Source organism: Mesoplodon mirus (genome assembly GCF_964341445.2).
Source record: "Mesoplodon mirus genome assembly, chromosome: 3".
NCBI lineage: Eukaryota > Metazoa > Chordata > Mammalia > Artiodactyla > Ziphiidae > Mesoplodon > Mesoplodon mirus.
In genome coordinates this window covers 195,824,539-195,852,417 of record NC_138978.1, presented here as the reverse complement: position 1 = coordinate 195,852,417, position 27,879 = coordinate 195,824,539, and the positions used below count along the sequence as shown (strand labels likewise).

Below are 27,879 nucleotides of genomic sequence, written 5' to 3'. Positions count from 1 at the left end.
GATTCCTCTGTTCTGACTGAACATCTAGGTTATTCAAAACTTGTCACTACTACAAAATACAGTTGCCATATGATCCAGCAATCCCACTCCTGGGCATATACCCAGACAAAACTATAATTCAAAAGATACATCCACCCCTATGTTTATAGTAGCACTATCTACAATAGCCAAGACATGGAAGCTACATAAATGTCTATAGACAGAGGAATGGATAAAAACGATGTGGTACGTGTATACAATGGAATATTACTCAACCATAATAAAGAATGAAGTAATGCCGTTTGCAGCAATGTAGATGGACTTAGAGATGATCATACTAAGTGAAGTAAGTCAGAAAGAAAAAGACAAATACCATATGATATAACCTATACGTGGAATCTAAAATGTGACACAAATGACCTTCTCTATGAAGCAGAATCACAGACATAGAGGACAGACTTGTGGTTGCCAAAGAATGGGGGGATGGGTTTGGAGTTGGGATTAGCAGATGCAAACTATTATATAAGGGATGGATAAATGGCAGAGTCCTACTGTATAGCACAGGGAGCTATATTCAATATCCTGTGATAAACCATAATGGAAAAGAATAGGAAAAATTATATATATATATATATATATATATATATATATATATATATATATATCTGAATCACTTTGTGGTACAGCAGAAACTAACACAACATTGTAAATCAACTATATTTCAATAAAAATTTTAAAAAGAAGTTATCATTATTGCTATCAGAGTTTACATACAGAATTCTGATAAGTGTTTGAGAACTGTGTAGACCAAAATTCAATCAGGGCATTGCTGAGTTCTGAGTGCTTGAATTTGTACATTTATTCTCAGTGTAAATCACTGATGGGCATCACTTTGTGTTAGTGGCAGGAAGTGGTGTTGAACACATTTTGTATTTCACATAATACATATCTTCTGTACTAAGTGTCTGAAAGTAAAATGTTCTCCAAGTTGATTTAAAACACACACACGTTAATATTATGTTATTTAGGCAAACTGATTTGAATGAAAAAAAAATGAAACACCCAGAAAAGGAGTCTTAGAATCAGGCTAGGAAGGTGTTTATTGTGGACCAGAGATGCTTTTGCTGGTGAGAATCTAGCTAAGTACCTTGTTCAAATGATGACAAAGTCATACCTGTCCCTTCAAGCTTTTAGTATTTTTCTATGTTAGTATAAAAAAATCATCTTTCTTACCTAATTCCTCTCCCATAATCTCCCTCCAGAATCACCCTTTCTCTGTATTTCAAGATCTGATTCTCCTGAATTGGCCTCATGTGGTGCAATGCATTCAGGAGATAGTCAATAAACACTGTTGGTATAAAATTAAAGCAAGTTTCTTATAATGACCTCCACCTAACCATTCACTGAAATCACTGATGATCTCTGTTCTCTCAGTTAGTAAAAAAGTACTAACTGATGCCTAAGACAGGCCAAACATGAAGCCAATGAACGAGTTTCTAGCTAGCTTTCAGTCTGCTCTTACAATTGAAATCTGAATTTACCAAGATCTGTGTTTGTTCACATATCTGTTTATCCCATTTGGGTTGTAATTATGCAATAAAAAATAAATTTTATAAAATGATTAAATATGAATGCAAAAAGAAAGGTGCCCTTGTGAAAAAGAGCTTTTTTTTTTTTTTTTTTTGGAAAGATTTGTACACATGATGTACACCTGGTGCTTTGATACAGGTACGGGTGATGAGATATTTTTAAACTGTTAGGAGGAAACTAAAATCTTAAAAGATTTAGCTCTCAGGATATATTCTACTTATCTTTCAATTCATTCATCTATTGAAAGAAATTGCACCTGGTATTTACAGATGAGGCAACAGAGGTGTAGTTTATAAAGCAATAGTACATGACACTCCACTCTGCTGATTATAAAGCCTTGGCCATATGTCAAAAGATTAACTTTTCATTTCAAATAAAACTCTTAGATACAGGTGAATGATATTTTATGATCCTCTACTGTGAAGAAGGTTCCGATCTGTCCAATCACTACTGGATTGAATCAAATCAAATATGATGGATTTTATTTGACTGTCTTAGGACAACCCCCTATGCAAGCACAAAGCAATTAACATAAAATGCATGTTTAGATGATTTTAATTTAAACTCAAAACCTTCAGTAATATTTCCCTTAATGCTGATTTAGTCACTGTATTAAGATCAAACTCTAGCAAACAGCACTGCTACAGAACAACACAAAGCCCCAAAGAATCCTTTTCTTTCCTATCACCTGAGGCCTAGGGAGAGAACAGAATAGATGTCTATCATAAACCCAGGAAATCCCATTTCCTCCCAAAATGTTAATAAATCTGTCCTGAGGAAATAATTGAATCACTAGAAACAAATAAAGACCTAAAACTAGAAGCACCAGGACAAAGAACAAAGAAAGATCTTGTAACTTGAAAGAAAAATTCAGTAAATAAGTCAGTATTCCTAGGAAGGATAGGGACGCTGATCTCCCTAAAGACCTCTTACTCACTCTTTGTAAGTAGATGCAACACCCCTTTCATAGAAAAGAGCTAAAGTTGGCAGATATAAGTTCGCGACTTCCTTGACTTAACTTGTTTTTCTGGATTCCACCCTTGGGCTCTCCTTGGAGCCCAGCTATCCTACTCAGGCCATTTTGGAACCAACAGTTGTGCTTAGAACTCACTGTTGACGCAACAATTTGAGCTATGTGGTGATTTCTCTAAGGATAAATAGATCCATCACTTCCCAGAGTCACAGAAGCCGCCCGACTGGAGCCGCCGCCATGACCAGCCAGTCTCAAGGGATCCACCAGCTCCTCCAGGCAGAGAAAAGGGCCAAGGACAAGCTCGAGGAGGCTAAGAAGAGTAAGTCTCCATTCTGTCTGATTTGTGAGGGTTTTGTCACAAAAAGGGACAAAGAGGATGCAGTAGGATGAGCACGGATCTCAGGGGCAGGCAGACTCCGGTTAAATCCTGGTTTCATGGGGCTTCCCTGGTGGCGCAGTGGATGAGAATCAGCCTGCCAATGCCAGGGACACGGGTTTGAGCCCTGGTCTGGGAGGATCCCACATGCTGTGGAGCAACTAAGCCTGTGAGCCACAACTACTGAGCCTGCGCGTCTGGAGCCTGTGCTCCACAACAAGAGAGGCCGTGATAATGAGAGGCCTGTGCACTGCAATGAAGAGTGGCCCCCACTTACCACAACTAGAGAAAGCCCTCGCACAGAAACGAAGACCCAACACAGCAAAAATAAATAAATTAATTAATAAAACTCCTACCCCCAACATCTTCTTTAAAAAAAAAAAAAAATCCTGGTTCCACCACACTCCCTGGGAGACCTTGGCCAGTTCATAGAAACTACCCAGTTGTCTGTCCCCCATCACTGTAGTGGGGATGGATTTTGCCAGCTCAGATCTTTTGGACAGGCCACTTGCTAAGTGAAATGATAATAGACATTGAAGTTATGGAGACACAGGCTTAAGCTTTGCCTCTGCAAGTTCCTTCACATTGTACAGCCTCAGTGTCTCAATACTGTGACATGGTTCAGAGATAGACCACTGGGAATTCCTTGGCTCTCCAGTGGTTAGGACTTGGTGCTTTCACTGCCAGGGCTGGGTACAATCCCTGGTTGGGGAACTAAGATCCCACAAGCTGTGCAGTGTGGCCAAGAAAAAAAAGAGAGAGAGAGAGAGAGAGAGAGAGAGAGACAACTTCCGGATTGAATCTACTTACTAGGGAGTGAACTTAAGCAAGTGACTTAACCTCTGTAAGCATCGGTTTCTGTTTCTATAAAATTGTGATCATAGCAGTTAATGGCTCATTCTCCTCCCTCTCTGGACAGCTTTTAACTTCTAATCTTTAAAAATATTCCCATTTTATTCTCATTTTCTAATACTCTTGCTATTTAGCCCTGCATCTACTGACTTAACAGGTAAGATGTTCTAAGTAAACCTCAACCCGCTTCCTGTTCTCCTTGATACTCACAACAACCATATGAATTAAGTATTACTATTATTTCCATTTCATATATGTAGAAACTGAGAGTCCATAATTTGCCATAATATTTTTTTTAAATAGAAAATATAATCCAAGCACCATGTTCAAAGCTTATCTTATTTACCCCTCACACAAATCTATTTTGCAAAAAGGGGAAAGTGATGCTTAGAGAAATTATGCTCCATTCCCAAGGTCGCACAGAGGGTAAATGGTAGAGACTGGATTTGGATGGGGTCTGATTACCCAGCCACGATCTTAACAACTGCATGGCACAAAACGTACATGATTTTAATAACGAATAAACTAAGATCGCAGATCTGCAACCCAAATTCATGTTCCCTGGGCCAAGACCTCTGTTCTTCCCACTGTCCCATTTCATATCACATGATGACTTAATCTATAGGAAGGTATGTCATTTACCTTTGCCCTAATCACATGCCCTGTCTCTGCAATTAGATTCAAAGCCCTGCAAGATAGGGATCATGTCTTAAAATTGTTGCTTATGTAAGTAGTTGGATTCATGGAGTGATAGGAATCTGGTGATACTGGCAGAAGCTAGTTTCAGTGTACTGCATGAAATGCAGACACAGGACATTACAATGAGAGAGAGGAAGTCAGGCTGAGGCACTGCTCTGTCCCCTGGGGTTTTCTACCGCAGGCAAAATCATTTTCCTTTCTTAAGATAAATTGATTTCCTGAACACTCAGCAAGGTGGGCACCAACAACAAAAAAAGAAAAAGACCCCATGTGGAGGAACTAGAAGAGAACAGCACGGCAAAAGATAATGAAAAGGAAAACTTTACCTACTTCTCCATTTTTTTTCCTACAAGAAACCATGCCAAGGATGGCAAAATGGTATGAATGCAGCGTACTTGTACAGGAAACAAAGCAGTCCAGGACCTGCCAGCTGAAACAGTGTAGAAAACTCCCTTATTTTTTATTCAGATTTCTTTACCACATTTAAAATATCCAGAACAGAAAACCAACTTATTTTAAGATGTGATCATTATGTTACCTTTATTTTCCATTATGGAAGAAATGAAACAATGATAAAGCACGTACAGAATCGATGTTATCAATAAACAGCAAGGTCCTATTATACAGCACAGAGAACTATATTCAGTATGTGTGTGTGTGTGTGTGTGTGTGTGTGTGTGTATATATATATATATATATATATATATATATATCTCTGAATCACTTTGCTTATACAGCAGAAATTAACACAGCATTGTAAATCAACTATACTTCAATAAAGAAATAAGTAAACAACAAATGAGAAACCAAAAAAAGAAAAAGAAAGAATCAATATTATTATAGGATCCAAATGATTTTTACCAACTACTTCTCCTTTTTCAACATCACTAGAGAAGTACTGTGAATCATACAAGTTGTTTGAAAGTGGGAGCCAGTCAGAACAATCTAAGCTCAGATTTCATAATAAAGATAAAAGCCAAACTTATTTTCCTTTCCTCAAGTACGTATGCTGTCCTTGGGCAATCTTTCCTCAGAATTCAGCACTAGAAAATCCATACTGTATTATTCGTATACAAAATGTTCATTTTGTTTGCTGGTCACTGAAAGTACATGTGTACTTTTCCTTTTCTATGTCTTTGTTCTTAAATATTCAAGCAAATATCAATCAGTAATAGTAAATACCCAGACCTTAAAAACATTTTGGAAAATATGTTTCCAAATGTTATTTCAACCAATAACCTCTGCACTCAGTTTTACAGAGAATGTCTCTCCTCTGCCTCAAAGAGCTTTGAGAAACATTTTCACTGGATAGAAGCTGTTTTCTTGCCCAGCTGTAATTGGGCATCATACTCACTTCTTAAGCATACTAAGGCAAAATAAAATAATACCTTTTTCTACCTGGTATTTTGTAGCTTCTCTCATATTTCACTATGTTGTATTTCATTCATTTATTTAATTCAATAAGTACTTATCGGGCACCCACCATTTCCAAGCCACTCTAATACATATGCTGATGAGTAGACCTAGACCGTTCCTTAAAGAATTCCCCAGTGACTTAAATATGTAAATGACATGAGAGGTACAGATAGCCATCATTTTTATAAACCCATATGCTTCACTTTATCTTTTTCCATAAAGAGATTTATTTGAAAATCTGACATAACGAAGGCAGAATAGAGATTCAGAATGAGAACCAACAGATCACAATAATGAACACCATTGTAGGAGGTCTAGAATCACCACCTCTTTCTTAAATCCATTTATTTGAAAGTCCCTCAAAAACTTACACATAGAGTCTCTGCTAGGAAGAGACTTAGGAATATTCATTTTAAAGTGGAGAAAGAGAGGGAGGGAGAGAGAAAATACAGCAATTTACATGTTAATACTTTTAGAAAAATATAAGATTAATAAGGTGGAAATGTTTAATATTATGTTGCAAAAATATTGATTTATCAATTAAGGAGGCTGCCACAGATCCCTGTGAAGCTGTTACATAATCCAGTAGATGGTATAAATAAATGTTTAAAAAAAATAAAAGTTTTGCCTAAAGGGGTACAGATTAGGGGTTGGAGGCCCTGTGTATAAGGATCACAGGTCCCCACTTACCAGCTGCTGAGACAGATGAGTTTGTTTTTTGTTTTGTTTTGAAGGAGGGGGAGTGTGGGGTTGGGGGTGAGTGAACAGACTTAAAAAGTGAGGCAACAGGGCTTCCCTGATGGTGCAGTGGTTGAGAGTCCGCCTGCCGATGCAGGGGACACGGGTTCGTGCCCCGGAAGATCCCACATGCTGCGGAGTGGCTGGGCCCGTGAGCCATGGCCGCTGAGCCTGTGCGTCCGGAGCCTGTGCTCTGCAACGGGAGAGACCACAACAGTGAGAGGCCCGTGTACCGCAAAAAAAAAAAAAAAAAAGTGAGGCAACAAAATAGAAAAAACATTGGCTTTTTCTTATGCTTTTTTTACAAGTTATTGAGCATCTCTGAGTTTCAATTTTTTCTTTTCTAAAATATATAAATATCTTTTATATTTTTTAAAATATAAAAATATATAAGAATAAAATATTATATATAATATTTATATTATACATTATGTTTATAATATTAAATATAAATATTATATTTTATATAAAGATTTAATACATATATGGACAAATTTTTTTAAGGATCAGAAAATGATGCCTAAGGCAGTAGAGTACAAACTAAATAGTTATTGTTGGTTTTAACTTATACTATATATATTGTATATTACTATAAGTAATAACAATAGAAGAATGAAATAGAAGAATAGAATGCACAGTCATTTCATTCTCTTTTACAACTGCTGTAACTTCTGGGTCAATTTTTCTCATAATGGGGGAGACTGGGTCTGCTTCTAGATATTTGTCTCTATTCACTGATTATGGATTCCATTGTAGTTTTTAGTTAAGATCCTTACCTAAATTTTTATTTGAAGAACTCAGATATTTGCCTCTATTCACCGATTATGGATTCCATTGTATTTATTAGTTAAGACCCTCACCTAAATTTTTATTTGAGACACTGGTTGAATTCAGATGGAATCACAGTAGGTTGACACTATTTTAAATAATCTTACTTGAATTTAATACCTTTTGCCTAAAAGTTGTTCACAATCAAAGCATCAAAGTGAGTGTGTTGGCCGAAGACAAACTAAATACATTTTTGCAACAGAACTGGGACCTATCCTGGAGCCCAGGTTTGGGGAATTGAACTGCATCTTTGATCAGAATTAGAATAGAAATTCAAGGTAGCATTATCAACAGGAGGAATAAGGACTTGTGTTTCTTTGTAATATGATTTTTTATTTTAAGTTATGACCTTTTATGAGAGCAGTATTTATTTCACTTATACCACTGCAATCTTGGAAAGGGACACACCCACAGGGGTTGCAACCAGACAGTGTGGGCTGAGCCTCCAACTGGCTGGGTGGCACTGGGCAGGTCGTCTTTTAGGATCCTGATGCTTTGGCCTCCTTAACGTCAAATTGGAGGAACAGTATCTACCTCGTGGAGTTTATGTCATAATCAAATGAGCGAATGCTTATAAAGGAGTTAAAACACCCTTTGGTACCCAGAAGGGGCTGCATGAGAATTAGCTACGAGTATTTTTCCACTACTTAATAACGAGGATTCTGAGTTCAACTGAGTTCCCCTGACCTCCTCAGCATCTTTGATAAGCCCCCATTGAATTATACTTTAGTGCAAAATAAATAATTTAAATATTTCTACTTCTTACTTAGATAACACATCAGTGAATACAATAATGCAGATTTGTTTGTATCTCTAGGAGGCCTACCAACAATATTTTTGTAAATCAACATTTTTAATTGTTTGTTTCCCAGTATACAGATATTCCAAGTTTATTTAAACAAGCACCTTGATTTCATCAATTTTCACTATACAAGTGTGTGTTCTGATTCATGAAGATACAACTTCTACTGAACTAATAAAATAGAAATGGTTACAGTAAAAATTCATGGCCCTGTTTTGTATGTTTTGTAGGCTTGTAAATTCTTCCTTTTTCTTTATAGTCCACAGACTAATGGGTATTTGTAGGTATATTGGACGTTCATTTCTTTGAGTGGGTCATGTTAAAATAATAACCACACAACATTTTCATCTCTTAATAACATTTGGTTATATTCAATCCAGGATCTACACAAAACTACTTATTTTATATATATATATATATATATATATATATATATATATATATATGTATATATATATATATATATATATATATATATATTAAACACGGAAAGAACAAGTAAAAGAAAAAGCAAAGTAACTACAAGGAGGTAGAGTAATGAAAGGAGATAAGAGGATAGGCACCAAAAGAGAGGAGCTTCTTTGTTTCCTTGGCGACTTCACTTTTTCCAATGTTTGTAGTAGGTGAGCCAAATAAAAGCATTCTTCAAACCAGGTTGGTTATATCATAATATTAACAACCCTCTAAAGCCAAGAAAGTTTTTTTTCTTTTTTTCTTCTACGTGGTAGAGCAGAATAAAACTGTTATTAGCAACAGATAGAAATCTCCAAGCATTCCTCAAGTGCACTTTGTGTTTATACCAAATCAAGGTGACCTCTGCTCTGTTTATGCTTATTTTTTTTTCATTTGTATACCTACTCTTTGTACCACACTGAAGTATCTGACTTGGTTTCCAAAGCTCAACTAACATTGTTTCTCTGATTCTCTAAGCCACTATATTATCTTCCTAGGGCTACTGTAACCAATCACCACACACAGGGTGGCTTACAACATCAGAAATGTATTAAACTCCAGCTCTGGTGGCCAGAAGTCCAGACACAAGGTGCTGGCGGGGTCGCTTCCTTCTGGAAGGAAGAAGGAGAATCTGTCCTGTGCCTCTCTCCTAACTTCTGCTGATTGCCAGCAATCCTTGGCTTTCCTTGGCTTGGAGATGCATCCTTCTAATCTCTGCCTCTGTAATCACATGGGCTTCTTCCCTGTGTGTCTGCTCTGTGCCCCTATGCTTCTGTCTCCAGATCTGCCTCTCCTTAGAAGGGCACCGGTCATCAGATGTAGGGTCCATCTCAATCCAGCATGACCTCATTTTAACTTGATTACATCTGCAAAGACCTTCTTTCAAAGTAAGGTCACATTCGTAGGTACCAGATGTAAACATATTTTGAAGGACACAATCCAACATCCTCTAATTGTCAGATTCACTTGGCTGTCCTGAGTCCTTACTTTCTTAGTCTTTTTTTGTTAGTGAAAATGTCTCAAAGAAATTGCTTGTATTGCCCGTGTCTACATTTATTTAAACTCCATTTTCTCCTGAACCCACTCTAAGCAGATGTTTGTCCCTCCAACTCCGCCAAAGCCCCTCTTGTCAAGACCAGCAAAGATGCTAAATCCAATTAATTAACTATCTCAGTCCCAACTGAATTCCTCTTTCATCTCTGAAACTCTTCCCTCACTGGACTATGCAGCCCTGCTCTCATGCTTGGTTTCCTGTTATCTTCCCAATCTCTATGGTTGGGGCCGCAGGTGGGACTTGCTCTTTTCTGTATCCACAGATACTTCCTAAGTGATTACATCTAATACCATGACTTTAAATCCTGGCTCCAGGTTGATGATTCTCAAACTTAATATTTCCAGCCCGACTTGTTTCCCTGATCTCCAAATTTATATAAACAGCAGCCTTCTCCCCATCATCACTAGATGGGCATCTCAATTAAACTGCTTTCTTGACTCTGCCCCAAAATAAAATGATGGAGGCAGGATTGACTCATCTATCTCTCCTGTTTCTCCATCAACTCTCTCTTCAAAGTATATAGAACTTCTTGTCAATTCCACCGCTGCTTTACTATTTCTAATCATCATTAACATTTGTCTGACCTATTGCAATAGATTTCAAATCAATCTTCCTTCTTCTTCCTAGCCCTTACAATCTATTTTCACCACACTAGCCAAAGAAATCCTTTCTTTTATTTCTTTTTTCTTTTTTCTTTTCTGGTCTCTATGCGCAGCATGTGAGATCTTAGTTCCCTGACTGAAGATTGAACCTGTGCCCCCTGCATTGGAATCTTAGAGTCTTAACCACTGAACCACCAGGGAAGTCCCAAGAAATCCTTTTAAATCAGAAGTAGTATAATGCCACATTGTGGCTAAAAACCCTTCATGGCTTTAGCACCTCAGGGATCCCAGTCTTTATCAACCCCATGAGGTCTCTGTGACCTGGTCACACTGCTGCCTCTCTGATATCATTTCCTAACATTCATCCATTCTGCTCTCTTTGACCTGTGACCCAGTCAGGTGGATGCTTTTACTGTTCCTTGAACTAGTCAAATACCCTTCCCCCTCAGGGTCTTTGCCTCTACTGTTCCCTCTGCCTGGAATGCTCTTCCCTTTCAGGCATTTGCATGGCTAGTTGTCTCATTCCTTGAAGTCTCTGCTCATGTACCCCGTCCTCTGAAAGGCTGCCCTATCTGTGTCAGCACCCACTGCCATCTCTCTGTCCTTAGGCGCCTTGATTCCCCTGCACAGTTCTCATCATCTCTGCCGTATCATATCCTTACTGCCTGTTTCCTATCTCTGCTTCCCCCTCATACATTCAGAGCTCCATGAGAGCAGAAATTTTGTCTGTTTGTGGTTTTCACTGCTGTATCAACAGACTTAGAAGAGCGGGGGACATAGTAGATAGACAGGAGTATTGGTTGGTTAAATGTCTCTTATTTCCACTCCATGGAATGTGTGTCGGCCACTTCTTCCTTGCAGTGTTCTGTCTTCTCTCTTGGTTTCCCCTACTTCTCCGATGACTACTCTCAGATCCTCCTGAGGCTCCTCTTCCTTTTCCCATCCCCCAATGTTGCTGATCCCTAGGTTGAGACCTTAGCATCTTTTCTTCTCTTTACACACACACACACACACACACACACACACACACACACACACACTGTCCCCTGGCTTTGATTTCAGTGCAAACCCGCTGCTAGGACTAGTATGCACACAAACTCAGATGACTAACAAGCAAATCTCTGTCTCCATTTTAGACCTTTCTCCTGAATTCCAAAGATGCCTCTCCAGCCACCCTCTAGATATCCCCATGTAGGTGTCCTCAGGGAAGCCTACAGAGGCTTCTTTTTTGGTGACATCCTAGGGACCTTTCCTCCAGCTCATGCTTTACTCGCTGCCTTCCTTCTTAGCAAAATGTCCCCAGGAATTGGAATCTGTTTTCCTAACAATGATTAGAAATTGTTGCATATTCTTACAATCACTTCATATACAATTTTAAAAATCCTTCCAATGACTCTTTGCAGTAGATTCTTAAATCTCTTTTATAGATGAGAATACTTAGGTTCAGAAACTCTAAATAACTGGCTTAAGGTTACAAAGCTTCTAACATCTTATTGTATCAGTGCCTACTGTATCATTCTGATTTCCTTCTGAAATGATCAATGTCATCTTGTCTTCCCACCAGAACAAGTTCCAGAACCAGTTTAGCCGTACAACCAACAGAATGTCTCAAGGACCCATCAGTGTCTTGGGACAGTCCCTTGGCCTCTTCTAGCCAAGAAGCCAGGCAGGATGCAGCTGTGAGCCTTGCCCTCTGTCCCCACATAGAGTTCAAGTGTAACATGCCCAATTTCTTAGTCCTTTCCCCACAAATCACCTAAAAATCAATCCAAACATCTTTCTCTCCTACTTTTCCTCCCACAAAACATCCTATGGAATAGATCCCAATAATGGCTTGTTGAATGTAGGACATTTCTGTGTAACAAACCAAACGTCTAAAAATGAGTGACTTCAGAGATGGAGAACAGACTTGTGGTTGCCAAGGGGGAGGAGGGTTGGGGGAAGGATGGATTTGGAGTTTGGGATTAGCAGATGCAAACTATCAAATAGAAGATGGATAAACCACAAGGTCCTACTGTATAGCACAGGGAACTGTATTCAGTATCTTGTGATAAACCATAATGAAAAAGAATATGAAAACAGGAATATATCTATATGTATAGCTGAATCATTTTGCTCTACAGCAGAAATTAACACAACATTGTAAATCAACTATACTTCAATAAAATAAATTTTAAAAAATAAGGGAATTCTCTGGTAGTCCAGTTTTCCCAAAAATATCTCAGAAAAGATTGTCTTGTATTTTTTCTAATCTCAAAAGTAGACAATTCATTCCCATTTCTGTCCTGGCTAATAAGTCTATTCAGCTTAACATTTCCTCCTCACAAGTCTTACCTGACCTCCCCTAGCAGCCTTTTCTGAGCCCCTTACTCTACATGTGTGGGTCTGTTTGTATTTTTCACTTCCTCTGTTACCAGAAGATGCAACATGACTCTTGGGATGAAGGGGAAGCACAGGCTCTAGAATTTTCATAGTAGAAGTTTCCATAAATGTTGTCATTTTTAACTTTCACAAAACAAATAGAACCAAGATTTCTGTTTCATTGCTTTTACAGTTTATTTTGTGTATCCTTCACAATTTTATGCATTTTCTAATTTTCCTCTTGGATGTTGAAGCAGCATGTACATGTTTCCAAAATACACCATATTGGGACTTCCCTGGCTGTCCAATGGTTAAGACTCTGTGCTCCCAATGCAAGGGGTGTGGGTTGGATCCCTGATTGGTTAGGGAACTAAGATCCTGCATGCCTCGCATCGCGGCCAAAAAAACAAAAATATACCATATGTATCTCAGCTAGAGGCAAGGACCATATCATATATTTTTCTGGTTCTAGCCCTGTGCATACTAAGTAGTAAGTGTTCAATAAATATTGAATGAATAATGGATGAATAAATGAAAACCATCCTTTCCTGCACCACCCTGAAACACCTGCTTTAGCAATATTTAAAATGGTGACATGTGAGATCACCACATTCTCTAAAACAAAAATTAGAACATTCAGCCTAATAAGCCTGTGTGACCTTGGAGGAAATTTGGGACAAATATTTGACTGTTGTATTTAAAATCTGGACTGTCCCATAGGGTCGCCCTTGTGTTTGATAGAGAAAGTATTGAGAAATAAGAAAATGAACCCCTTTTTGTTCACAGCAGCCATGTTTTTAATGCTTAAGAAGAAAGAGGTGTAAGTTTTTTATGCTGTTATTTTTTTAAATTTTTATTTTATATTGGAGCATAATTGATTAACAGTGATGTGTTAGTTACAGGTGTACAGAAAAGTGATTCAGTTATACCCATAAAGTATCCATTCATTTTCAAATTCTTTTCCCATTTAGGTTATTACAGAGTATTGAGAAGAGTACCCTGTGCTATACAGTAGGTCCTTGTTGGTTATCTATTTAAAATATAGCTGTGTGTACATGCCAATCCCAAACTCCCAATCTATCCCTCGACACCCCGACACGTTGCCCCTGGTAACCATAAGTTCATTCTCTAAGACTGTGTTTCTGTTTTGTAAATAAGTTCATTTGCATCATTTTTTTTTAGATTCCGCATATAAGTGATATCAAATGGTATTTGTCTTTCCAAAAGAGGTGTAATTTTAAAATTTGGAAATCTCCTGCACAGACAGAGAAGCCAGCTAGAGGTTAATATAAGTGGATTTGATGCATGCATTTTGCTTCACCTCCAGCGAGACAGCCAGCATGAGGCTCTAGTTTCTTGCCCTGGATGAAATCAGGTGGGACATATGCAAGCTTTCACAGGCAGCAGCTGCCCAGTCCTTCCAGAAAATTGCTGTGCCAGCAGCGACTTCCCTGTGGCTCTCCTCTTTAACTGAATGAGAACCAGCAGGTGACTGGTGCCATGAGGAGGGGATCAGACACTCCGAGCTTGTCACTGTGCGATGGAGCTAATATGCAGCCTCTTAAGTGGAGCACTGGATTCTTCCCGGCGGCAGGGCACAGGGAGATTTTCTTCTTTCTATTATTATTTTTATGTGCTAGAGTCATGACTTTGAAATCAGCATATTTTACATAATTTGCAATTAAGGTGGAAAGTCAAGATGTTTTATGTGGTTGATTGGATAAAATCGTATCCTACAACCCATCATTATGTATCCAGAACCCATTATAACTAAGAAAATGTTAATACATCTTACATATATTTTTGTCCTAATGTGAATGATGAACCGTGATAAGAAAGTGGGCTGGGGATCCAGCAACAGCTTTCCTTGCCAGCATATCTAATTGTTCTGCAGGTAGTATGTGTTTGGTTACCTCAAAATGGTTAGAACTATAGAGAATAAAGAAATTTGTATATGCAAAATGGTAAAGAAGATTAATTAAATAGGAAAAAGGTAAGCATTTCTGAGAATGTTCCATTAAGCCTCAAGCATCAGAAGACCATTAATTTATATGAGACCTTGGATTTTACAGAGAATGTAGACAGATTCTGTTCTGAGTGAGGTCAGCTCAGTCCCATTCAAGGGTAATACATATTCAAAGAGACACATCTCAATTTATAACTCAGCGACACTTTTTATCCCATCTATATACAGTGACTAGCAAAAAAACTCATATGCAGCAAGGAGAGAAATTTAGACACCATCTACACTCAAATACAATGAAGGTACAGAAAGATGAAACCATGTAAAAGCCTGTATCTAGGTTGATACATAGATAAAAGTTTAAGATTTTTTTAATGCTACTTAATGAGAACACATATATTTATTTATTTATTTATTCATTATTTTTATTTTTATTGAAGTATAGTTGATTTACAACATTGTGTTAGTTCCAGGTGTACAGCAAATTGATTCTGTTATATATACATGTATGTATATATATATATATATATATGTGTGTGTGTGTGTGTGTGTGTGTGTGTGTGTGTGTGTGTGTATATATATATACTTTTTCAGATTATTTTCCCTTACAGGTTATTACAAAATATTCAATATAGTTTCCTGTGCTATACAGTTCTTTTTGGTTATCTATTTTATCTAATTTATGTTTATATATAGTATTGTGTATATGTTAATCTCAAACTCCTAATTTATCCCTCTTCCCCCCTTTCCCCTTTGGTAACCATAAGTTTGTTTTCTATGTCTGAAAGTACACTTATTTAGTTCAAAGTCTACACCATATAACACACCCTTGACACAAATTAAAAACAAAAGCTTGAGACCTTATCATAGAGAAGAAACTATGTTAAATGGGCAAAAGAATAAAGGCATTTAACTAAAATAAAAAGACGATAGATTCTGAGATCTGAGACAAATTAATTTTAATACAGTTGAGAATTTCTTTAAAGTTTTTTTTTTTTAATTTATTTATTTTTGCTGTGTTGGATCTTCATTTCTGTGCGAGGGCTTTCTCTAATTGTGGCAAGCGGGGATCACTCTTCATCGCGGTGCGCGGGCCTCTCACTATGGTGGCCTCTCTTGTTGCGGAGCACAGGCTCCAGACGCGCAGGCTCAGTAGTTGTGGCTCACGGGCCCAGTGGCTCCGTGGCATGTGGGATCCTCCCAGACAAGGGCTTGAACCCATGTCCCCTGCATTAGCGGGCAGATTCTCAACCACTGCACCACCAGGGAAGCCCCTTCTTTAAAGTTTTAATGATCACAAAGCATTAGTATCTGAAGGTGGTGGGTGATGAGTGCCTAGCAGCGATGACTATTACTCTATAACCCCCCAAACTTACTCTGGTTGTCAAAAAAAGTCATGTGTTTACCTAATGATCTGCACAGCTTTGTGTTTGTCTGAAACTTTCATCTGCATTGCTGTCTGCTGGCTTAAGACTTACACCTTTGCTCTTAATAAAAGAAAAGAGAGCTACTTAACTAAATCTCCTAACCATTAAAAACAGTTGGTTTTACACTCACTTTCAAGTCCGCCTCAGAGAAAGCTACTACAAAAAGTATCTACTTTGATGTGCTCTGGGGTTTAATCAGACTTTCTAGAGTCAACAAATGGCAAGGAAAAAAACCCAATAAAATGCTTTTAAAAATTGTTAGTTGGTTTGATAGAGTCTGAGCTGCATGTTTGTGCATTTGGAGATCTGCCAGTATTCAATAGAATCCAGTTGGTATGGACTGAAGGATTCCTGGCAGCAAATCAGGACAGAAAGTCTGACCAAATAATGTCTTTTTGACTCAGTGACAGCTAAAATCTGTTCTCTGGCTGGTACTGCTGTGAGTAAATGGGCAGATATTTTATTGAAACATGGAGGTGTGAAAGAATGTTGTCATTTCCATGTTCTAAAGAATCCAATTGAAAAAAACAGGAATTTTTCAATATCTATCATTTTTTAATGCAGGATGTCATTCTAGAAAAAAAATGCATCAAAAAATAATGTAAGACCTCACCCATATTTTTAAAAATCAAGTTGTAAATTCCAGATGGGTTGAAAAGAAATAATGCTCCTTCTATGCCACTGTTAATTTTCAGGAAAAGCCAAGCGTTTGCGGCAAGCCAAGGAGGAAGCAATGGCAGAAATTGACCAGTACAGAATGCAGAGAGATCAGGAATTTCGACAGAAACACGCTAAGGTAAGTAAGAAAGTCAACACTGATTTTTTGCAGCATAGACTATAAGGTATGAATATTCATTAATAATGATAAGATATTAATCCTCATAAGGTGTCATGCATACTACCAAGAGAGAAAAATACCCTGGATGGAGCGAATATAGTTCAACCCAGGCTGAATATCAAGCGAAATCTTAAACGTTACAGAATTACTGATTTTACATTTTCACTTCCAAGGCTTTTTGATTTGTCATAGAAAGTGTCAATCTATAGTTATTGTCTAACACATTGTAGATTAAAATTTGTATTCTCAAATATACAAGTGGATGGAATTGGTTAAAGTATTATTCCTACAACAGATTATTTTTTAATTACTTTATTTATTTATTCATTTATTTTTGGCTGCGTTGGGTCTTCGTTGCTGCACATGGGCTTTCTCTAGTTGCGGCGAGCGGGGGCTACTCTTCACTGTGGTGCGCAGGCTTCACATTGTGGTGGCTTCTCGTGTTGCGGAGTTTGGGCTCTAGGCGCACAGGCTTCAGTGGTTGTGGCCTGCCAATGCAGGGGGCACCGGTTGGAACCCTGCTCTGGGAAGATCCCACATGCTGCGGAGCAACTAAGCCCATGCGTCACAATTACTGAGCCTGCACTCTAGAGCCTCCAAGCCACAATTACAACAGATTATTGACTAACACATTTTAGAAAGAAAGAAACATCAGAGAACATTTATGTTGTTGTTATCTGTTAACGTTTACTAATAGAATCAATAAAAAGTGTTGTACAATGTTCTACAATGAACTTGTTAGGCCAAATTTCCTTTGGTGGATTCAAGATTTAGGAATGACCCAAGTAGATGTTGTTATCTATTGCTGAAAAGTCTTCTGGTATTTCCTTACGATTTCCTTTTCAACTAACTGGCTTCATTCAACAAATCTTTTAGGAAAATATAAAGAAATGCTTTTTCCTACACTAGCACTTAAAAAATATCTGCAGTTTACAGTAAAATAATATATAAGTGCATGAATTTTTCAGAGCTGATTGCAAAATGTCTTAAATTCCATGTGCCATAACTAAAGTTTATATATTTTCTTTTTGCCTTAGCAAAAATACAAATAAAGCTCTGTGCAGAAGCCTGGCATTGCAAGATGAACTACAAACAGTTTGTAAATCTTTCTGTTTACAGCTTTGATTTTAGTGGCAGTAGGTGCGGAGCTCATGTGGGATCAGGCTAATTGGATTACACAGTAGGAAAAACTTTTCCAATGGGCTGTTTCTTAAAATAAAAAGCCATTTCTAGAACAAAGTGGACCACTCAGCAAAAATAAATTCTTCTTATCTATATTTGGAAAAAGGAATCATAAAGTCCCAAGTCCACACACGCATATATGCCCTCTATGATTGGCCCTTGGCTATCTCTCTAAACTGTCAGTTCTGAAAATGTCATGCACTTACCTTTTACTCTGAACTGCAGATATTTTTTAAATGTTAGGGTAGGAAACAGCATTGCTTTATATTTTCATGAAAGATTTATGGAATGAAGCCAGCTAATTGAAAAGGAAATCATAAGGAAATACCAGAAGACTTTTCAGCAATAGACAACAATATTTACTTTGGTCATTTGTAACATTTTTTGCTACTTTTGTCCCTACTTGTTCTGTTCTCACCATACGTCTCCCTGTTTTTCCCCAGAAGAACTAAACAGGCTGCTGCCACAGGGCCTTTGCCTATGCTCTATCCATTCTGAGGATCTTCTTCTTTTACACACATTCATCTCTCCTTGATCTCTGTTTAGTTGTTAGCTCTTCTTCCTGATCACCTTATCTAAAATTGTGTCTCTCATAAAAAAGAAAGTAAGTACCCATTGTAGTCATAGCACTTATCACTACTGGATATATTATATATTTACATATTTTGCTTATTGTTTATCTTTCCTTCTGGACTATAAGCACCAAAATACAGGTTCTTTGTTTTTTTCTCTGTTTCTTTCCTTGACATTGTTATGGAGTCTGCTCCACAGTAAGTATCCAATAAGTATCCAGTAAGAATGAATAACTAAACATCTCTTCCATACCTTTATCTTTCCTACTGAGTTCTGTCATAACCATGCCATATTAGGACCTGAAAAAATAATCATTCTTCACACCAATCAGCTCTTTTGATCCTGTGTTGAATGTTTCTAATATATGCATTTTTAAGTAATTACAAAACTGACGATCATTTTAGAAAGTGGCTGGGTTTAATCTCTTGAAGTATTATTTCTCCAGAAGAATATCCTAAAATGTAAATCTGGTTCAGGATATTTGTTCTCTGTGTCAGAGAATAATTAAAATTCTTCATTACTCTCATAATTAGAGCTCTAAGCCAATCTTACAGCTAGTTGATCAAAAGCTTACATAAAAAGTTCAGCATATTTAGGCCTCTGCTACCTCAAGCATATTGTCAACCATGAGCACAGATCTTCTTTCCTGGCATGACCTCCATATGTCAGATACAGTGCTATTCCAGTTAAGGCTCATCATCGTTAACCCAGGTCATGTGGGAGGTCTGGGAGGAGACCCAAGAAACCAGTTTTCTGCCTGCTGTGGGTGTTGCTCCTTGATGCTACTTTTTTGGTTGCTTTTTGGCTCTTGTTAATGTCTGGGTTTTTCCAACTCCCCTGACTTGTCAATAGAAGCGAGTATCCCAATGTGGGCTGTATATCAACGAATATTTTTATAACAAAGATTTACTGATCCCTTGCTTATTTACTTATTTGTTGTTTCACTTTATCCCTTGCTAGAATTTTGTACCATTCAGCAATGAAAAAGACCAAACTAAAAATATATGCAACAGCTTGGGTGACTCTAAAAATAATGTTATGCTGAATGAGAGAAGGCCATCATTTATACTGTTTGATTCCATTTATATTGGATACAAAGTATATACTGTATGATTCCATTTATACAATATTCTCAAAAAGACAAAACTATAGTGATGGAGTTACTGCAACCATCCTGTAGAACTTTGGAAAAGTCCTACAAAATAACATCTTCTACCAAAGAAGATAAAAAGAAATCTGGACTACTACAGTGGAAAAATTAAATCTACTGTTAATACAAGTAAAAGTTAGATGCATCATTCATGTAAATCAAAGACCTGAAAATGGTTGCCCTGGGCATATTGAAGATTTTTGTCTTTAATCTTTCTTCCTAAATTCATATCATGAAAACATTTTTGTTTCCTTGAAGCAACCACAAATTGAGAACTCAAAACTGTGTGTGGGACCTGAACCTCTGATTGCCCTTAAACTGGGACATGTAAACAACTTAAAAAGAAACATTGAATGATGAAAGATTTCACCATCGGTCATTAAGCTGTAAAGCTATACACATCAGTCTCAGCACTGAAGGTTTGAAAATACACATAGAGAAGTCTTTAAATTGTACCCTTCGACCAAATGTACCATTAGTTGTCACTTAAATATCAACTTCTAATTTATACAGTGTCCCAAATATTCAAGCAGCAGGCTTTGGCTAAGAAGAGCAGTAGAACAGGTAATAAGTTCTCTGTAACACCTGGTGATCTGCTCATTCTATTCTGTTCAACAAATATATATTGAACATCTACTATGTGCCTGGCAATGTTTGAGGCAGTTATAACTCATCAGTGGACGAGATGACACTTATCCCTCCCTTTGTGGAGCTTACATTCATTAATTTAAACTCCTACATGGCTTAAAGCAGCACTGTCTTTAGATACAAATGCAATTCTTCCCAAGGAAGACCATTTAAAGTGGTATATGGTGAGTTACGGTATCGTACCATCTAGGAGACAGTGCAGAAACTCAAATTATTGCAGGTCAAATAAACTCAGAAATAATGTCATATAATTATGCAGGATGAGACATAGGAGTATGGGTTATTGACAAGGGTATTCCAATGTTTCTGAAAGTTTAAGATGGATTATACAAATTTTAAGTACAAACAACACAGTGAGAAATCATAATCATTATTACTAACATTTACTGATTACTTGCTCACTGCTAAGCTTCTGTGCTAAACACCATCTTCATAATAAATATCTTCAGAAAATTATCATGTTGCCTTAACAAAGCACCTTAAGAATATAACTAATACTAGTGGCTGTCATCTGCCGCCCTAGACCTGCACTGTCAAAATGATGGTAATTCTCATGTAGCTACCAAGCACTTGAAATGTAGCTAGTCAAAATTAAGACATTCTATAAAGGTAAAATACATACCAGATTGCAAAGACTTAGTATGACAAACAATAATGCAATAATATTACACTGTATATTCAAATAATAGTATGATTATATTGGGTTAAGTAAAAATATTATTCAAGTTAATTTTACCAATTTTTTAAACACAACTCTTGAAAACTTAAAATTACTTACATGGTTCACTTTGGGGCTATTACATTTCTGTTGGACAGCACCACTTTGCACTCATGAATCTGGGTGATTTTTTAAAACGATCCCATCAAATGAGTGATGTTATCCCCATTTAAAAAATAAAGAGCCTAAGGTTGAGAGAGTAGCATCGACATATATACACTACCATGTGTAAAATAAATAGGTGGTGGGAAGCTGTTGTATAGCACAGGGATCTCAGCTCGGGGCTCTGTGATGACCTAGATGGTTGGGATGGGGGTGGTGGGAGGGAGGTTTAAGAGGGAGGGGATATATGTATACCTATAGATGATTCATTTTGTTGTACAGTGGAAACTAACACAACATTGTAAAGCAAATACACTCCAATAAAATATAAAGATCCTAAGGTTGAGATGAACTTTTCCAAAGTCCTTCAGGACAGTTGCAGGAACTTAGCCTAATAATAACTATTTTTAACACTACTCCAAAGAAAAGTAGATAATAGTTTCATAACTGTGTGTCTTTTAAATTTTTCACCACTTAAGACATTGAATATAGAAACAATATTTTTTTTCTTTTGAGTTCGGTAGACTCTATAAAACTCAAAAAAAATCCAATATTGGATTTAGAGGAAAAATTTTATTCTGGTAGAACTATTTTGGTAAGTAGTTCTCTTCTATTTTTCAATATCTTCATAGCAAGGGAAATTTCGTCCACATGTCTGTGCTTCTTGTATACTCACTTATCAAAATGTTATTTTATAAAAGTTATTTGATGTCTTAGAAGTTATATCACCCCAAAATGACTTTCTTTGAACTAGGAAGCCCCAATTGCCTGGACTATAAACAGAAAAGAACTTGAACCTGATTGCCTCAATTGCATTTGATTTCAACTTTGGGACCCAGAAAGATCATGTGGATTCTAGAATTTAGAATAACCTTCTTTACCTTGAAGTAAAAAATCAATCATTAGTGAGGTCTCTTGGACTAAATTAAATGCATATTTTCCATAAACACTCATGGAAGAGAAAAACCAGCTGTGTTGCCTTAGCAATGTCCTGTTCAAGAAAGGCTGAGTTTACAACGGGGATAAAATTAGGAGTTGTCTGTTTGCTTTAGCAAAGGATAACCTTACAAAGGGTTTCTCTGCAGAATCCCTTTACATTGGTAACTCCCCTGGTAAAATTATATTTCAATCATATCATTACTTGACAGAGAGGTTAAGAGATAGTGGAGGTACTGGGAAATACTGGGAATCACTGCCCATGAAAGACCAATCAGAAAGATAAGTTAAACAGAAGTCTAAAATTACAATGGAACTAGATGGACAAGTACAGATCTTCCTCAGCTTATGGTGGGGTTACCTCCTGATAAACCCATGGTAGGTTGAAACTATCGAAGTCGAAAATGCATTGAATACACCTAATCTACCCATATCATAGCTTAGCCCAGCTTGCCTTAAACGTGATTGGAACACTGTCATTATCCTACATTTAGGCAAAGTCATCTAACACAGCTGATCTTGTAATAAAGTGTTTAATATCTCATGTAATTGATTGAATACTGTACCAAAAATGAAAAACCAAATGGTTGTTTGGATACAGAATGGCTGTGAGTATAAGGATTGTTGACCCTTGAGATCACTGGGCCCACTGGGAGCTGTGGCTTCCACTGCTCAACAACACAAGAGAGTATCGTATAGAATATCACTAGCCCGGGAAAAGATCAAAATTCAAAGTACAGTTTCTACTGAATTTGTATCACTTTCACACCATCAAAAAATTGTAACTCAAGCCATAAAAATTAGGGACCAAATGTCTGTATATCCCAATTTATACCAAAATTTTCAAGATTATATCTAATACCTAAAAAAAGATACACCTGTGCATGTGAAAGTATCTTATTGAGCATACTGTGGCTGTATCTTTCTAAAACAAACAAACAAAAAAGATTTAATGAGTTCAGATAATGTATTTTAAAAATTGACAAACCAGGTATTTGCTCTTTAAAGACCATCAAAATGGGCTTAATGATGTCTTTCAACTTTATTTTCCAGACTTTTAGTACAGAAAGTAAGCAATAGGTAAGATACAGGAACTCAATGGAAACTATTATAAATATCAATACATGAAAAAATTTCTGAGCATGGTATAATGACTGTGAACTTGCATTCAATTTGTACTGTATGAAGGTCAATTTAGAAGTAGAAGTCACCTGTTGTGGCCAGCTTTCTTTTTTTTTTAATAGTTGATTTACAATATATTTTCAGGTGTACAGCATAGTGATTCAGGTTTGACTCTTTTTTGCAGATAATATTCCTTTAGAAAAGTGTATCCATTCCACTCATAACACTGGTGATCTTACCCATTCTCTGAAAAAATTCTGGAAAAATAATCCATAATGTAAATGACAAACAAGCCAAAATGAATTTAACTTACAAAACAATTTAATTTTTTAATAGATCTTTATTGGAGTATAACTACTTCACAATACTGTGTTAGTTTCTGTTGTACACCAAAGTGAATCAGCCATATGCACACATATGTCCCCATATCCCCTCCTTCTTGAGCCTCCCTCCCATCCTCCCTATCCCACCCCTCTAGGTGGTCACAAAACACCGAGCTGATCTCCCAGTGCTATGCTGCTGCTTCCCACTAGCTATCTATTTTACATTCAGTAGTGTATATATGTCGATGCTACTCTTACAAAACAACTAAATTTTAATATGATGTATAATGTAGTGAATTGTCTGTTTTATTTTGGCAGATAATGGGCTCTCAGAGTAATATCTCAGAAGAAATAGAAGCACAAACACTAGAGAAGATAAAAGAACTGAATGGAAGCTACAGCAAGTCCATGGAAAGTGTGATCAACCAGCTTTTGAGCATCGTCTGTGATGTGAAACCAGAAATCCACGTGAACTACAGAACTGCCAACTAAATGTGCATCCCATTGTTCAATAAATGGTGTCTGCATGCCTCCTGGTTGCTTATGGTTTCATGTTTATATTAAGAGATTTGAACTGTACATCTTAAATTTACTAGACGTCTACAGATTATAATGTGACATAATTCATACATGAATACTGAATTTAAAAGCAAACCAACAAAAAAGTTGTTACAGCTTTCCTGGTAATAACTATGACCTTGTCTTTTAACTTGGAGTAAGTCAGGAATGCAGGGCAACATATTTTTTGACACTTGAAGGAAAAACATGGACTTGAACATTTTTTTAGTGGGTGTAGGTTATTTTTTTAAATTTCCTCTCCTTTTTATCAGTATAGAAAATGTGCTCTTAGTTGCAGTTGTTAAAAGATCATTTTTAAGGGAGATATAATCATGACTCTGATCCAGATATAAAATGAATATATGTTAAGGATTTTATTTAATTCAATAATCAATGAGGAAACCAGTAAGATGTTATCACTAGTTCAAAGAAGAATAAGAACTTCATAGATAGAAAGAGTGATGATAGATAGATAGACAGATAGATACATAGATACTTAAAGAGTAATGGGTTATATAACCATCCTCTCTGCCTAACCTCAACAAAACAAATATTATTCTCTTTCTAGCAGAAATGTTAAAAAATAATTAAATGACAATTAAATTAGTTGTTAGCATACATGTTTAGGCTAAAACAAAAACAAAAACAAAAAACAAAAAAACAAAAAAACCCAAAATAACAACAACAAAACCTCCCAGGAGAAATAGTAGGTTAGTATGTATTACTAAGTTATCAAAATGTGATCTTCTCTCTGGAATGAAGAATGCTTCATCAAGTAGTTAATATCTTCCATTTGTTGGGGGTTTTAGTTCTGCAGAAGAGCTCAAAGATATTGTTATGCATATCCCTTGAGGTGGAACCAGGACCCTGCCCCAAGGCTGCACTATTGTTTTTTTGCTGCTACACCTTGTCTCTGCATCCTCTCCCTTCCCTGATTAGCAACTGTTTGAACCTGCCCTTTGGAATTTGGAGCAGGTCATGGAGGCTGAAGCCTATTTCCTACAAATAAGAAACAGGGGACACAGAAAGGCTTCCATGCCCAGGAGTCCCATGGGGTCCTGCTTGGTTTCAGTGTGTATCAAACATGTGTTCTTTGTTTGGGACAGGACACGTTAGAGCATATTCATACATTGACTGAAGTTCCACTAAAGAGGAAAAGATTGTGATGCAGAATAGAAGAAAACTATTGCAGAAGCCAAGTCCCTGAGAGGGCAAGAAGCATAGGATTCTGATTAAAGCAGAAGAGTTGGCCTTAGATAAAAGTAGGAACTCTCGTATGAACAGGAAGATGACAGTGGGATTGACATACAAATGGGTAGGTAGATTTAGTGCTAGGAAGATGAGAAACTTCCTGTCTGATTTACTGCTGCTGCTGTTGTTTGTTTTAATAAATAGGAGGAAAATGATTAGCTGAATGAGAAATTTTAGGAGACTTAGCAAGACAAAATAAGGGGGGAAGTGATCATTTTAGAAAGTATGAAGATGGTGATGCTAGGGAAGTGTAATAGGATTGCCAACAGTGTTGAGTGTCAAAATGAGGTATAGTACATTGCCATCCTTTTAGAATGAGACAACGTCAGTCATGTGCTTTTCTCTGGTGATAGCAGGATTCAGGTGTGGGCAGATGGTCTCGTTCCACCTCTAGATTCATCAACAAAGACCTGAGATCAGCTCTCTTGTCCTGCTTCCTTCAGCTCAAAAGTTGCACTGGGAAAATTGTCCTCAAAATGGTTATTGTAGCCCTAGACCTAAAGAAAACAAGATCACTGAAAGAAAAGCACTAAATATAAAGATAGGTATATATTCTTCTTCTTTTTTTTTTTTTTTTTTTTTTTGGCCATGGCACGTGGCTTGTGGGATCTTAGTTCCCCCACCAGGGATTGAACCTGAGCCATGGCAGTGAAAGTGCCGAGTCCTAACCACTGGACAGCCTGGGAATTCCCTAAGGCAAGAATCTAGATGTCATGGAAAATGTTATGGCTCTATTTTATCAGCAAGAGGGAACGCAATTGCTGCTGTTTCTAGCTGGTTGTCCTGTTTCCCATTCTCCCATCTCCATCCTCCCAGGATGATGGGATCCTGACATTGCAGGGAGTTACTGGTGTAGGGAATTTCTTCACTCACTTCACAGAGTGCCTGAAGGAGCTTCTTACCAATGACATAATGGAGATCTTACATCCTGTGCAATAGTAATCATTCATCCCCTCATTCATTTATTCAACCAAGGTTGCTGAATTCCATTAAATCACACATTGGATATGGGAAATATATCCAGGGCCATTATGGTAATTGACAAATCCATGTTCTTACTCCTCCCACCTCCAGTCACCCAAGTGCTCACTTCCAGTGTAAGAGGGGGTACTTGGATGGCATGGGGTTCCCTATCTCCTCAAGTCAATTAAACTCCTGCTATGACACTGTGAAGAGAAGCTTATTGACTATGACTGTGGCTAGAGAGATCATGTAGCACAGTATTAAAGGACACCATACCTGCAACTAGACTGTGTGGACTCATATCCCAACACCATCAGTTACTGACTCTGTGACCTTGAGCATGTTACTAACCTCTCTGTGTTTTAGTTCCCTCATTCCTCTAACAAAATAGTAATGGTGTTACCACAGAGAGTTCTTGTAAATAATAAATAACTAGATACCCAGAAAATGCTCAGAATGTTACCAGTCACATTATGTGTAATATACAAGAGTTTATAATAATAATTATCATTATTACTATTATTATAGTAGAAAAAGAACTAGCCAAATCAACTGATTTAAGGACAGAATGATTGTGGTATGGGGTGGTGAGGTGGGAAATGGCAGAAAACTATTGTAACTTACTTCTGTAGCCAGTTTAAATAGACTATTATGAAATTATCTCATTTTTAGAGTAAGCTGTTTATCTTCGGTGAAGTAGAATCCAGTAGAACAGAAGTTTAATTGAGTTTGTTTTATCATGCTAGCACTTCCACTGAAAAAGCATCTACAAGTGTTAACTTGTTATCATTTTTATTAATGTGTAACAATTAATAAGAACATATGTGTTCCACAGACCAACCCCAGAGATATTTAAATAGAGCTTACAGTGAATATGAGAACCTTGCCAATATTCTAAAGACCTGTTTCCTAGTGAATTCACAGTTTGTAGTCACAGTTCAGAAATATGCTTTCCTAAGCAAAAGTATAAATATGCCCAAACACCCCAAATAAAACCACCAGCACCGAATGTGATGTACATATCATTCTACACAAGAGGCAAGAAGTTTCCCACACTGACCCTATCAGAGTCAGCAAAGTTTGAAAGAGCTGTGATTTCGCTGATTGAACACTGGATAGACCACCATTCGTGAAAGAAGTTTCAGAATCATCTGTGATCACACAGAAGGGAAAGAGGAACCCTCAGGCAATATATATACACCAACACAATACCACTCATCACCCCAGCTGTGAAATTAGTAATTGCATCGATAGTCGATAGTAACCTATACCTCTCTCTTTCATTCAAGTTAAGGCCTTGTTAATGGTGAGAAAGTCAAAACAATAGTCTTAGCAGCAATATTAGCAAATGAAAAATATTAAGGGCAGTTATTATAATAACTTGCCATTCTCTTTGCCTAGA

General features: G+C 37.1%; 1 protein-coding gene across 1 annotated transcript; it reads left to right on the top strand.

Annotated features, from left to right (window-relative positions):
* Positions 1–2,762: 2,762 nt before the first annotated feature.
* Positions 2,763–24,201, top strand: ATP6V1G3 (ATPase H+ transporting V1 subunit G3). Its single transcript, XM_082614477.1, has 3 exons — positions 2,763–2,861; positions 16,809–16,909; positions 24,024–24,201. The coding sequence occupies exons 1-3, from the start codon at positions 2,780–2,782 to the stop codon at positions 24,195–24,197; spliced, it is 357 nt and encodes a 118-aa protein (XP_082470603.1). The 5' UTR covers positions 2,763–2,779; the 3' UTR covers positions 24,198–24,201.
* The last annotated feature ends 3,678 nt before the right edge of the window (positions 24,202–27,879 follow it).

Excerpts from the sequence above, each read along its gene's own strand:
- ATP6V1G3 (XM_082614477.1), top strand. The coding sequence starts at position 2,780 with ATGACCAGCCAGTCTCAAGGGATCCACCAGCTCCTCCAGGCAGAGAAA. Across the intron at positions 2,862-16,808 it reads GCTCGAGGAGGCTAAGAAGA|GAAAAGCCAAGCGTTTGCGG; the intron begins GTAAGTCTCCAT and ends GTTAATTTTCAG. Across the intron at positions 16,910-24,023 it reads TTCGACAGAAACACGCTAAG|ATAATGGGCTCTCAGAGTAA; the intron begins GTAAGTAAGAAA and ends TTATTTTGGCAG.